We start from the raw sequence: 14,224 nt of genomic DNA on the forward strand, positions 1-14,224 counted from the left end.
ACTCCATCTACACTGCTAAAGATGTTCTCACATTTATATGCAACGGCTGGTGCAGCAGAGGAGTTTGATAGACTTTCAGATTAGTTCAGCTAATGATTATTTCATCGCATTTGGACTCACCATCTGTAAGGAGCACTACACTCTCGGGCCAAGATGCTGAAGTAATCATAAAGGATAGAAAAATAAATAAAAGACCAATGTTTGACTTTAAAACAAACTTTGAATGAGGTAGAATTACTTAAATTATAAAACAGTATCAATATCCACAGTAAAACAAGTCCTGTACCTGAGGAAGAAGTCATTACTTCAAAAGTGAAAAAGGAAAGCTACAGTTTGAAAATACATATAGAGACAAATGAATTGCATGGTTTGATGAAACTAAACTTGATGCAACTGCTCATAAAGAAAACCACTACATTTAGAGAAAACAGGGATAACAGCATCCAAACTGGGAAAGCGGCATTATGTTCTGCGGATGTTTTGCTGTTTACAAAACAGATGGAGACATGAGGAAAGAACAATGTATAAATATCGAAGCACATTGACTGTTATTGTACCATGTAAAGAGGAACCCTAAGTAGATTTTTCAGTTACAAAAGTAGCTGAATGGAACTACTGTGAGACATTCGGTGGAAGAAAACCTATAAGGTTTGAGCCAGTAATGCAGCTAAAATGCAGTACTACAAAACTGTAAGAAAAATTTTAGGGATATATAAAAATTTCTCCTAATAGTTTTGCCAACTAGCAAACAAATCATTTTGTTATCCTGGCTAGAAAAACAAGGAACGTTTAGACTGACTAGAAAAAAATCCCGACCCTGCCTTGGTAGCGCAGCTGCATCAGGTCAAGAACAAAGAAGATGTGTTCCAGACCTTACTAATCATTAATTACAACTTTAGGTTAATTAGAGTTAAATTACAGAGTCCGGTACTCACCAATAATAAATACTTTCAATTTATGACACAAACGTAAAGTCCTGCTAAGTTTTGTTCCTCTTCTAATGAGAACAGTACATCTCAAGGCTTTGTTGGGGTATTTGTAGGTGTGTCTTACAAAATAAAATAATGTTTTTAAAGTTATGCATCATGTTATGTTGTGCAGGTGGGCTAAGTGATATTTGATTAGTGTTTGATTCCAACATCATCAGTTTAATGAGTTTAAGGTGGATTATTTGTGTAAAACAAGCAGTGCAGTCAAACACACAACACTGTCCATTGTTCAGGTACTGAAGGCTCATTGACTGATCAAGATCATTGATTAGTTTCGTCCCGGTTGGGATGTTTGCACTGTAAGGTGAGTGAATACCTATGATGTAGCTCTGAACAAAAGAGAAAAATGGACACAAAATAATCAGACTTGTTCAGTGAGATGGGTTTGTGATGAATATTGGCAACAACAAATCACTGGCTAAAACTATAAAATTAGGGTTAATTCTAAGAAAAAGTCTAGTTTTTATTCCTGGTGGCAATAGTCCTCTTCCATAATACTTTATATAATAATGTTCTGATAAGCAGACAACAAATATTCATTATTTCATTGACAATAACTGAATGAATGAATTAAACCTTATAGTTGATCATCATTTAAACTCCTTTACACTTAAAAACAGAGATCTACTGTTAGTTTAATAACAATTTGACAAAGAAAATTATCTGGTAAATGAATCAAAAAGTGAAGCCAAGGTGGAAAAGAAAATCTGTACAGTACTCGGATGACTCAATTGTCTAAATTTTAAAACTATTTTTTGCAACTGTATATCTTTAAAGTAGAAAGCTGCTGCTGCAAAAAAAACCCCAAACAAATAAAACATGAGCTTACAAGAAGCTATGACGTTTTCAGCAACTAAAGCGTTTCCAGATAAACAAATTGACACCTGCAGGTTGGTGCATGTTTGTTACCGACTTATTGAAGGGGGATTCTGCATAATTCATGGACTGCAACTGCTTCTGCATAAACACTGCACTGCATTCGGTACTCTGTCTGTAGCTGGGATTGCATAAAGCTGAGTTATGTAGCAAAACAGCAGCCCTGGTGATAGATTGGGTTATAAATAGGGCTACTTTCTGTCCAGCAGCCTACGCAGGTGGCTGACACCAGCATAAACTGCTGCAGGGCTGGAGGGCTCATTGTGTACATTGTTAGCTTAGCATCAGAGAACAGTTTATGGATTTTAGGGAAGAAAATTAGAGGAGATACAGATGTGAAGGCAAGGAAGGAAACACCTTATATGGTATGCAGAATAACAAAAGTGATTCCTCACTTTCTTGTCCTCGTTTTTAATTCTCACATTACATCCCCTTCCTCTCCCTGCAACACAAGATTCCCATTCTCCATCACCCACTCGCTTTCTTCACTGGCATCCTTTGAATCCCGAGACTGTCTTCTGTACCCACATGCATGAAATGCTGCTCTGTTCGGTCTGTCTACGTCTCTTTTCTCCCTGTTAGCCTCTAGTTACCATGGTTACCCCACAATGAGCCTTACACGGCTAATAAGTGGAGAGAGCAAGAGGGATGAGCAGAGTGGCAGAAGAAAACAGAGAAGGAGAGAAGGCGGGGGGCGGGGGGGAGAGAATTGTGAAAAAACTTAAAATGGAAAAAATAAATAGGTGCCAATCTATTCCTGGTGCAGGAAGTTTAGACAGTGAACTAGAAAGAGGGGAAAAGAGAGAAACAGCAAAGGAGGTGGGTAGAAGAAATGCCTAACACAAAATAGAGTGATATAGTATAACATTTTTATATCAGGACAAGTATTTGGAAGTTGTTGAGGTTTTTTGTTTGTTTTTTAACATTAGAAAAAGGCACGTATACTATCAAAACAAAACTCTGAAAACTCTGACTTTGTTGTCTTTCTCTGTGTCCGAGGAACATTTCTAACAATTTTATATAAAAAACAAATTACCTTTGTTGTTGAGCCTAAAGTAATTCTACATTTCATAAAAAATTTGTTTAGGTTTGTTAAACATTTGTTTTAAACCTCTAATTAAGTTGAGGTTTTTGATATAGGAGATGAGGCTCTTGGTCCAGGGCGCCAGTCTGTTTTGGGTCTATAACAAAATAATAAAAGAAAATCATGTTCTATTGCGTATTTGTATGCACTATTAATGATCTCCCTGTGTTTTACACAAAGTAGGCATTCTAAGAAAATAATACGGTGGATTTATTTATGCAAAAGCTTAAAGCAAGAAATTCACTGAGTTTCATGGAATATGTGATATTTTGTCATTTATTTACTTTAACTACTTCAGTTTCAATGTTTTCTCTCACTTTTATGGATTCCCTATTCCATATACTGTATACAGAATCATATCAAGGCATTATTGTAAAGACCAAAGCAATTTAAAGAGCTGAATTGGGAAACCCTCCTGCTTTTATGTCTGTGTTATTTTTGTTCTTTCAAAGAAAAACTGTTGGCAAATTTATCCAAAATGACAAAGCTGGATTTTGTGGTGTGGTGTCACTTGAACACCAACTTTCAACTTTGTTCCCAAACACACTAATTTGTATGCATTTGATTATTTTATTTTTCTCCTGCCAATGTTATTGAATTGAACAACACCCAGACAATAGTCTACAGTGTTGAGTAGCTGTGTATTAAAAAAAAAGAATCTGCTCACAAACCAAAATTATTAAATGTTGAACAAATCATACACTCAGGGGGCATGTCTTATTTCTCAGGCATTTTTTTTCTCAACCATCTTGCTCTCCTATAATATTCCAATCACCTGTGCTGGACACGACCGCAAAAATCAAAAATGACTAAGATGCTGCAGTTCTGATTCTCACCGAAAGTTCATATCATTATTTTACTTTGCTTTGCTCTTTCCATCATGGTAGGAAAGTCTGTTGGGACGCTTTGATGTAAGCAGAGCCAGATTAGCATATTCAAAAATCCCATTCACTGCATACAGAACAAAACACCAAAGACACATTAATGCTATTACAGGTTACAAGGGATTAAGAGCTGCTCAAGTGGGACTTAGGGAGTAATTCTTTCTAATATGTTCCTATGGAAAACATAGGGAAGATATTGAAAGTCAAAACAGGAAATGTTTGACTTTGAGCAACATTAGTTCCTCAGAAGAAATCATCATCAAGCCAAGGCGGACGTTTCAAGAGGGAAACGACTCGCTGCTACACCACTACTGCTGCAGCACTTCAATGGGAATAAAAGCAGAAAATGTCTCAGGGTTTCACTCTTTTTAAGTCGGTGTGTGTTTGCTGTACACACACACACCTGTGGATTGATGGTGTGGGTTTATTTATTTATTTTTTCATTTCAGGCTCCACACCGATCAAAGTCCAGCAGGGTTTCTGAACTGCAGCAGGATGAAACAAGCACACACACACACACACCCTCTCTCCTGCTCCCACTCCACTGTGCCTGGTAGGGGTGTGTGTGGGCGCGCGCGTGTGTGTGTGAGGCACAGCTGGACTGAAAGCCAGGTGAGAGACGGAAGTACTAATGATTACGTCACTGGTTAATGAGTGTAACCAAGGACACTGCTTCGCCATGACAACAAAGAGTCCCACTGCTATGGTAACACAAGCAGCTTGACAAGGAAATGACATTAATGACATGAAGGTCAGAAGTAAATCTGACAGAGAAGCAGCGAGCAGAAAGGAAATTTGTTTGTTTTAATTATTTGCTTCTTTAATAAATGCACTGAAAAGTGTCTCTGAGCAACTTAATCGTTAAACTGTTGGTGAAACCACCTCATTTCATTACTGCTTCTATTCCATTTGGAGATGAAACTCCGAAACTCAGCAGGGGAGAACAAGCATTATTAGATGAAACCAACAACACTTTATCTGCTATGACAGTAAAAAGGACTCCCCACTGAACCAAAGTAACTTTTTCTGCTGATGTTTTGAAACCTTGATTTTAAGATATGTAGAGAAGAGCGATGATCTTATCTAATTATCAGCTGCACAGATTTTTACAAACTGATTTACAAGAGCTACAGTCAAACAGGTAGCTGTTAATTTGTTAAGAAAAAATTACTTTAGCCACAAAGTACACACTGGACATAACGTGCAGCACACTGAACATTTTAAAACTTATTTTAAGTATCCAAAAAATTACAATGATTTCTTGTAAAATTTGCACAGAGAGAAGAAATGTCTCTGTTCCAATTAAACTGTGATTTTGTGTATTTCTAAAATAGGACTTTCAAGCACAAAAAAGTACAATCAACTACTGTTGGAATATAACATATTGTTAGCATAGCAGCTAGTGTTAGCTAGCACCAGTAAATGAGCTAATATTATACATATTAATTTAAGTTAACTAATTGCTAAAGCTGAATAGTGTCGACAGGAAAATGAGTCAAACTCATTTTAATGACAGGCAGAACATGGTGAATGCAAGATGTTATTTCAAAAGAAAATATTTAATTATCTTGCCATTGCAAAACGTGTTTTCTTGAGATATGAAGCTAATATTTTCTCATGATATCTACAAATAAATTTGAAATTGAATGGTTGATTTTAATAAAAATACAAGGTATCTCAATTAAATAACGTTTACTTCCTAAGATTAGATAAAACCAACTTAACTTGTGAATGCAGTGAATAGTTTTTGTTTTTTTACTTCAAGAACCAAATGATGCCAATTTTCTATTACTTTGGATCACTCTAAAAATAATCTGTAATTCTGCAGTCATGTCCAGTCTGACTGGAAAGCTTTCTGCCTCCTCAGTCCATCTGAGGCCAACAGTCTTTTTCCAGAGATCTGACTTCTGCCTATAAGGTGTTTGTCTACCTCTTGGGTTTACCCTCCTGTGTGACAGGAGCAGAAATATGATTTCAATTCCTTGACACCAAGGGCAAAGGGAATAAAATCTCATTTGGTCCCAGGGGCAGAAGCGATTATCTTCTGTGCTTTGTCTGGCAACAAAGATGCAGCAAAAAAAGAACATCAGTGACGAAAAAATATGTTTTTCACCCTTAAAGCCAAAAGTCATATAAACTATTGAGCTAAAACCGCCTATAACTAAGTCAGCAGATGGATAAACACTGCATGTGTAGGTTTTAATGTTTTTTCTTCTCAAAACAGTGGTCATTTAGTTTGAAATATCAACACCAGGGCTCTACCTGTGAGCTGACAGTCGTCGTTGGAGCCTGCAGAGTCCTCCTGGTTGGGACTGAGGGGGGGGCTGGCAGGAGGGCTGGTGCTGAAGCTGGCGTAGCCCAGAGACGAGCTCACCTCACTGGGTTCGCAGCTGTGGTTGACTGGCCTCTGGACATCCAGAGAGGAAGACAGGGACGTGCGCTGCTTGGGCTGAATAAAAAAGAAGAACAAAGACCAGGTCTAGTGAGATGAAACAATACGCTACATATTAAAACCTAACTCCTTGCTGCTCTGAAAAAGTTAAACAGGAACCAAATATTTGCCTCCACCAGGCCTATCTGCAGTATTTTGAGCAAAAGAGTAAATGATATCTGGGTGCATATATACAATTTTAGAGCACAACTGGATGTTTTCTAACATGAGAATGAAAACTTGCTAAGCCCGTTGCTCGGGGCGCTAGGTTAGTCATCCAGCTGCCCGACATGTTTCTGAGGTAAAACATCTTTATAGTTGACAGGAAATTTTAAAATATCACTTGATAGTTATGCGTTATTGGAAGACTGGAAGATTAATACCTAAACACCAACTATAAAGTCTTTAAAAAAGGCAATAATTAAAAAAAAACTAAAATAAATTAACAATGCTAAGCCTGGTGGGGGCACAGGTAAAGCCTGGTGGCCTGCCAGGCTTATAATACACTGAGGGAAACCCTGCCAAACAAATATCAACATGCTCAACAGGAGGAAAACAACAAAAAATGTTCCCTCAATTCCCTCAGCATGACATTGAGGACTACAAAAACAATGTGGTTCTGGTGCAATTTGCTTAAACTAGATATAAATGGAGTCAGCATTAAGATTATTAGCCCTGTGTTGACATTAAGGTGATTTTAATCTATTTTACTCATCCGCAAGACAAGCAGAAGTTCATTTTCAGTCAAGCAATATCAGCCGCCTTATGCACTCCAGCCATAGATAATAAAGTGGCCTAATTATCTCAAAGTTACCACAAACTGGTCCACCAGAGCCTGCAGGAAACGGCATAATGTAATCTCTCATGTTGTCACAGCTTACAGGTTTATCTTCTTGAAGGTTACTCCCCTGAATCTACCTCCAGTTTTGTGGATATGTTGTAGTTCTTAAAGCAGTGAAGCGAAACCGGCAGCCGGCAGTGGGAAAGGACTTCATTAACTTGCTTTAGCAGCTCTCTGAAAGCCATTTAACCATTGTACTTTGGTCGTAAACAGCTGAAATTCAATACTCCAGTAGACTTTAAAAAGTTATGAAATTTTAATAACTGTTAGGTAACAAAAAGTATTTCTGGTATCAAACATCAGTTCAAGTAAACTGTAGATATTAAGAGATCTTTCATGCAAAATGTCTCTACTCAAGTTAAATTGTTTGAGAATCTCAATATTTGTGCTTTATGAAACAGATGAAGAACACGAGATGAAATGACTGAAAACAAAGACGCGAAAATGCACTAACAGCTCAGATCTAATTTACATCAGAGAAAGCAGCAGCAAAGATGAAGACAAATAAAATTGGGATCTGGTAAACACGTCTTACATAATGAAGTATTTGCAGCTCCCAAGAACCTGCTGCTGTGCCTTAAAAAACAGCTCTTGCAGTTAAAACCCTGCTGGCGCGTGTGTCACGAATCAATATGCTAAACCACCACGGAAAAATAAAAACTCTGAAACATTTAAAGACGGAAATCCAACAACCTTCACGAGACCTTCAGGGTCTCTTTTGTGACTCGAGGGAGGAGAGAAAATGGAGACAGGATCAGGAGAGGACGCTCTTCTACTAGAACCATTTAAAATAGGACATTTAGATGGACTGAAACTTAAAAACCACAGCAAAGAGGATGACCCAGGGACAGTGACGAATCTGAAAAGAAGATACTGAAAGCTGAAGAGCGGGAGAGAAACGGGGGATGAGCGTTATTGATATGAAGGGCAGACACTTGAAGAATTAATGGAGAACAGATAAAAAGATTGAGAAGAAGATGGTTTACAGTGATTAGGAGGAAGAAGAAATGAAAAAGTGGAGTAATATCATTAAGAAAACATTTTCTAGATTTATGGACAGTCTTATATTAAAATCTATCACACAGCAGATTGTTGTGTTTGACTGTTTGGGCTGGATTATTTGCTTTTCAAGCTACCATAAATTGGTTTAACTGGCTATAAAATCTGAAATCACAGATAAGAAACAAAGCTTTCTCTTTCAACAGCTGAAAGTTGGTTTTGTGATGGCACAGTTTCCAGGTTAAGTCAAAGAATTGCTTTTCTAAAACAAATACAAGTATTAAAAAGGGGCAGCAGTTAAAAAAGCAATTGAAGGCCTTCACGGGAAAGGATTATAAAAATCTTTGTGGAAGTGAAATCCTCACGGAGAGCTGCAGAAGGTGTTAATCATTTTGAAAAAGAAGGAAACAGCAAAGAAAGATTCTGACAGGGGAAACATCCAGGTAGACCAAGGGAGACATCAAAGCATCAGGGCATGAAAAACCGATAGGAATAAGCCTGGAAAAGAAAAGAAATAAAAGACAAACAGACGGCATGAAGAGTTGATGTTTGTGCCTGAACTGTAAGAAACTGGCTGAAGGAAATATGATTTATGAACTGTTAACATCTCAGCAGAAGAAAACACTCCACTAGGAAAAGAGAAGAAGTCACAAACTGTAGCTGATAGAACCAAACAAATGAACATTATTCCTTGTGCTGTACGATTAATTAAAGGCTTACCTTCCTGTAAGTTGCAGTGAAGTTGTTTTTCAGTATAGTTGAACTTCTTTTTTGTCTGCTTTGGTAATAGCACACTTAATGTACTTGATAAATTCAGACATGACTCTTGCAGTGCTCCTTCAATCAGTCGGAGTTTAACTTTAACCAGTGTTGAACAATCAGCCCAAAGTGAAATGGATTTTTCTCCCAATCATTGTTTGACTTTCCATCTTTGACAAACAAACGAGGAACTGAGACAAATGTGTATGAAAAATTAAAAATGAATTGAAAACACTGCATGTCATTTTCCTTTAACAACATAAAGTTATATAAAATTTCATATAAAGTCTTTAGCCTAAGTAATGTTTGGCCTGAGACTGACGGCTGAAGACGTGTCGGCTTCTAGAAAGAATTACCAGGCATCTGTCATTGTCCAGAAAACGGGTACAGATAAAAATATCTAAATCCTAAATAGGTTCGACCATAATTAAAACATTGTTTTTCTTCAACAGAGATGCACTGAAAAACTGGCTAGTAACTTGAGTCGCTTCTAGTCAGTTGTCAATAATCCTCCTTTAATAAAGGAAAGCAGCAAAGTGTTACAAGGTTGCACCAAACAACACTCATCCTTATCTTATAATCTCTACAATCTTCACAAGAGACGGATAAATTCAAAAACATGACCCACAAACAGCACAGAGCTCAAAATAATTGAAAATTCACAACAACACCTCATCCTGCAATTCCAGTCTGTCATCTGCCATAAATCAAAACACTTAAAATGTAATACAAGAACACAGAGACAAATCAAAGACAGCTTGATGTTCCAGTAAACAGCATAGCAATAAACTACACTTTTTTTATTTTACAACTCTCTGTCCCTTTTGGAAAATAACACTTCTGCAGCAGCAACCAACGGGAGAGCAGGGATGTTTAAAGGTCCAATGCATCAACTAGACAAGAGTCCAACAATGCAGAGAGGCATCAGGGAATAATGACAATGATATATGAGGCCAATGGGGAATCACCCTGAGTGGGCAGAGAGGAGGAGGATACACAAGCCTGCTGTCAAAAACAGGATTTTATTCCATTAATCTTTTATTGGACTTTACTCGGTTTACCAAAGGAAACACAGACGCAGTACCCTTTCAAAGGTATTCCCACCCTTTGAGCTTTGTCACATTTTGTTAAGGAACAGCCACAAATATTGATATATCATGTAATGCAACATAGGAGAAGTAGAAAATTACTTAAGTTTGCTACAATCAGGAAACAAGAAAGAAGGTGTTCAAGTCAGAAGAGTCAAAGTTGAACTTTTGCCTTTCAGGCAAAACTGTACATCATCCTGAATGCACCATCCGCATGGGGGAAACATGGTGATGTCAGCATCATGCTGTGGGTGCTTTTCTTCAGTAGGTGAGGGGGAACCTTATTGAAAATGATGGCAACATTTAAACTGCAAAAACAAAAGATTACCAAGTATTTTTGGTCTAGTTTCTTGTTCAAATATTTTACTACACTTGAAATAAGACAAAACTAAGTCATCAATAACTTTTCAGCAACAAATAGGGGTTTTAAGTGAATAATTTCCTTAATATTGACAAAAAAAGTACCGGTTCCATTGACAGATTATTTCACTCATAACATGGGAAAAATGTCTTGTTATAACAACAATGAATGAAATAAGTAGTTTTTCATCAATATTAAGAAACTTTTGACTTACAACAAGCTCCTATATCTTGTTGAAAAGTTGCTTATAAGTTAGTTTTGTCTTATTTCAAGGAGTAAGATATTTGAACTAGAAACTATACCAAAAATACTGAGTAAAGTTTTGTGTTTTTGCAGTATATTGGGGGTAAAAACAGGAAGAAAACATGTTAGATGCCCAAAAAGGGCAATAAAAAAAACCTCACCTTCCAGCAGGATAACAACCACAAACCAACAATCAGAGATACACAGGAACGGATTAGATCATATTGATGTGTTAGAATGGCCTAGTTAAAGTCCAGACTCAGGGGGTAATACTCATTTTCATTGCACTTCACATTTACTGTATGTCACATCATGTTTCCAAAGTACAGTTATGTCTATCGCAAAAAAAAAAATAAATGAAAGTAGAATAAATGAAAATAAATGAAAGTTTGTGGTTGGAACGTCACAAAATGTGAAGCTGAAGGTTTCCAGATAGTTTTGCAAATATTATTTATATCATGAAGCTCTATGACATCTGAAGAATTAATGATCAGATGCAAATGAAGAGTTATTAGAAAAGAATGAATTGATCATTAATACACTCTGTGATGTTTACTTTGAAATCAAAACATCATCCAACCCGGTGACTCCGCTGCCGTTTCCTGCCACGTTTCAGTAGGAGCTCAACACTCCGGGGTTTTTCCTCCGAGATGTTTAACGAGTTCAATTGCAACTTCAACTTCTCTTTATTACAGCACTCATCAGCCTTGTCTGTGCACTTGGCCTCTACATCTTCTTTCTGGACTCGAGCTTATTAAACTACACATGTATACACCAGAAAACACATTGGAAAGCCTGGCATTAACAATGCGAACGGGCAGCAGGCTAATGAACATGTCACGGCCGATTGGAAGGGGATTAATGAGCTTAGACACAGATGCAGAGGCAGAACACACACAGATCAGGCTCAGAAGAAACCTTTTTCCTCAGCTGGAACAGCATCCGCTGGGGGAAAACATGTCTAACGTCTTTCTAATGAGTCTGGGTGTTAATAAATTTCACACACCTTCAAAATCTCAATTAACACCGACTTGAAAAAGATCGAGGAAAAATGAAGCAAAGCAACTGTTGCTGACGTATAAAGAATGTAAATATTGCCATAAAATTACGCTGATCAGTGGTTCAGATATTTGTAGAAACATGATTTATCTTGCAGCTCTAAAAGACACTTTTACTTTAAATCAATGTTGTTGCCATTACTTCCCCTTTGATGCCAGCTGTAAAACAACACGAGTCAGAGACTGAAAGGTAATTATGTTCTTGGTTATGGCTGTAATTGATATTTTTAGATGACGGGGCAACTTCCCGACTGATTATATTAAAATTAATTAGGTTGAATATGAATTGTTATTCATGTCTTTTGTTGTCAGGCTGTTTGTTTTCTGTCCGTATCCTTAATTTCTGTTCTGACACAACCACAAAAAACATGCAAAGACACGGACGTTTATCAAGTTTCATTTTGCTGTGTTGATTGATATTGCATCAAGTAACTTTGTCCACTCATATGCCACATTTTCTCTTAACACCCTCACTAAATGCAAAATCAGTGACGTGTAATCACCTGATATATTCTCACCTCTCAACTAATCAAAAAACATTCTGATCTTTGAACCACGATCCAAAATATTCCCTTAGTTTATTTTTTATGAAAAAAGCACTTACTACCAACATTATTAATTCAGTTACCAACGATAAAATAAACTTTAATACAACCAGATTTTTCTTTTGGTTTGAATAGAAAAATCAGTTCATATACTTCAGAACAGTTTGTGTTGCTTTTACATAAATCCACTTTGTAAATTCCCCCATACTGACTGAAAATAACTTTGAATCACTCATGAAAACTAGTCTCCGACTACCCAAGTCATTCATTATGACCAACAATATGACTGCGGGAAACAAGATGGTGTATTTTGGTCTCATTTTGTCCAGTAATCCCAGTCATCGTGTTCCTTTTTTTGGCTGCATTCTGTAGAAATCAGGTTGTTTTTTGCAGTAAAATACACATAAGAGCATTCCCATACCGAAGGATTTATGCTTAAAATCAGAACAAATACGTCCCTTTTATAGATTTATTCATTTAAAAAATAAGAAAACTGTACCTGAGTTTATAAGATTCATTTGGTACCATAAGAAATTGATATATTCTCATCGTTTAAACACTCAAATAATTTAATTGCTAATCCCCTTTACTCTTACAAAATTATTCCTCATTTTTCATCAGGTAGTATTTGGTATTTTGCTTTTACATTGCTAGTAAAAACAATTCATCTCCTTTATTAACCTTTTTATTGCTTTTACAAATCAATCAGCAACAACAAAATTAGGCTTTTTGATAAGTTTACAGAAAACTCAAAACTGATTTTTACAAAAATAGTAATTGCATAAATATTCACCCCCTTTAAATCAATATCTTTGCCTAAAATTACAGCAGAGTGTGGACACGTCACTTTAAATGGGTGAATATTTATGCAATCAACTATTTAATGTTTTACTTTTTTTATTTAATTGTGATTATTTTGTAGAAGTGTTTTTACTTGGACATTAAAGTTTGGACCAAAAAGCCAAAAAAAAAATAATGTGGTGAATACTTTTTATCTTTTTATTTGATCTTTTATATGCTTGATTTATCTCCAATCAAGCATTGAAGCTGTTTTCCCTCCACATTTCAAAATGCAGCACAGAGGCCGGCTGAGGCTACCAAATCTCTCAGCTCAAAACTAATGATGTGTTTGAGGCCCCCTGGCTTGTTGAAATCATCAAAATGCTACTTGCAAATCCTTTAATACGGGTGGGAAATGCCAAAAAACAGCTCAGAAGTCTAACTCCCACTGGAGAGCTTTCAGCATTAGTCTGTTCAATTAGCTGCGTACGACCCCGGCCTTTCCTCATGGGGGGCAAAGGCTGGGAAAGCAGATTGTTTTTAATTGTGCACACAAACACAAAAAAGGTCTCCTTACACCCACATGGAAAATAATACTCCAAATAAATCAGAAAAACACACTGAAAATGTTAAGTGAAAGAATATCACTAGATGAGTATAGACTGGAGTATTAAATTAACTCCTGAATGTCCTGAAACGTAGGAAATGTTACATTTAAAAAAATAATTAGGAGACACAAGCCAAACAGACTATTAGACCCGTCCTCCATTCAGGGATTGTAAAAGGTCATAAGCTAACATCTCTGCAGACCCCACACATCCTGGACACATTCATGTCTGTACTGTTTATTTATATTTAATGTTTTAATGTCTGCATTCAAACAAATTTCTTGTTTGTGCACACAATCTTAGCCAATAAATGTGATTCTGATGCAAAGTATTCAGACAGTTTGAAACATTACAACTACAAAGTTCGTTTTATGGGCATTACTGGGATTTTAATCCTAGGACCAACATAACTACAACAGTAAAAGTAAAAGGTATTTTATTTTTTACAAACACAAATCTTAAAGTGTGGAGCGCATTCAAATATTCAAAAGTTTACTTGGATAACCCTAACCAGAAGTCACCAACTTGACATGTTCAGTTTTTAGAAAGACTCGTTTTAACTTGATGAAATAAATAACCGACATATAATGTAGTTGGGTAAAGTTAAAATTTATGTGACTCCTGTGTTACATGCAGTGGTCTGTGTTGGTATATCCCCTGCACAAATATCTTATCTTT

The 14,224-nt window shown here is 36.6% G+C and overlaps 1 protein-coding gene across 5 annotated transcripts in view; it reads right to left on the minus strand.

Moving 5' to 3' along the window:
• anks1b (ankyrin repeat and sterile alpha motif domain containing 1B) overlaps positions 1–14,224 on the minus strand; it is a 184,485-nt gene that overhangs the window by 63,400 nt on the left and 106,861 nt on the right. For all 5 annotated transcript variants that reach the window (XM_028043366.1, XM_028043365.1, XM_028043368.1 and 2 more), the window contains one exon: positions 6,096–6,282. In XM_028043366.1, coding sequence (XP_027899167.1) covers positions 6,096–6,282 — 187 coding nt within the window. The remainder of the gene's footprint in view (positions 1–6,095; positions 6,283–14,224) is intronic.

The sequence above is a fragment of the Xiphophorus couchianus genome, chromosome 17 (genome assembly GCF_001444195.1).
Source record: "Xiphophorus couchianus chromosome 17, X_couchianus-1.0, whole genome shotgun sequence".
Classification (NCBI taxonomy): Eukaryota; Metazoa; Chordata; class Actinopteri; order Cyprinodontiformes; family Poeciliidae; genus Xiphophorus; species Xiphophorus couchianus.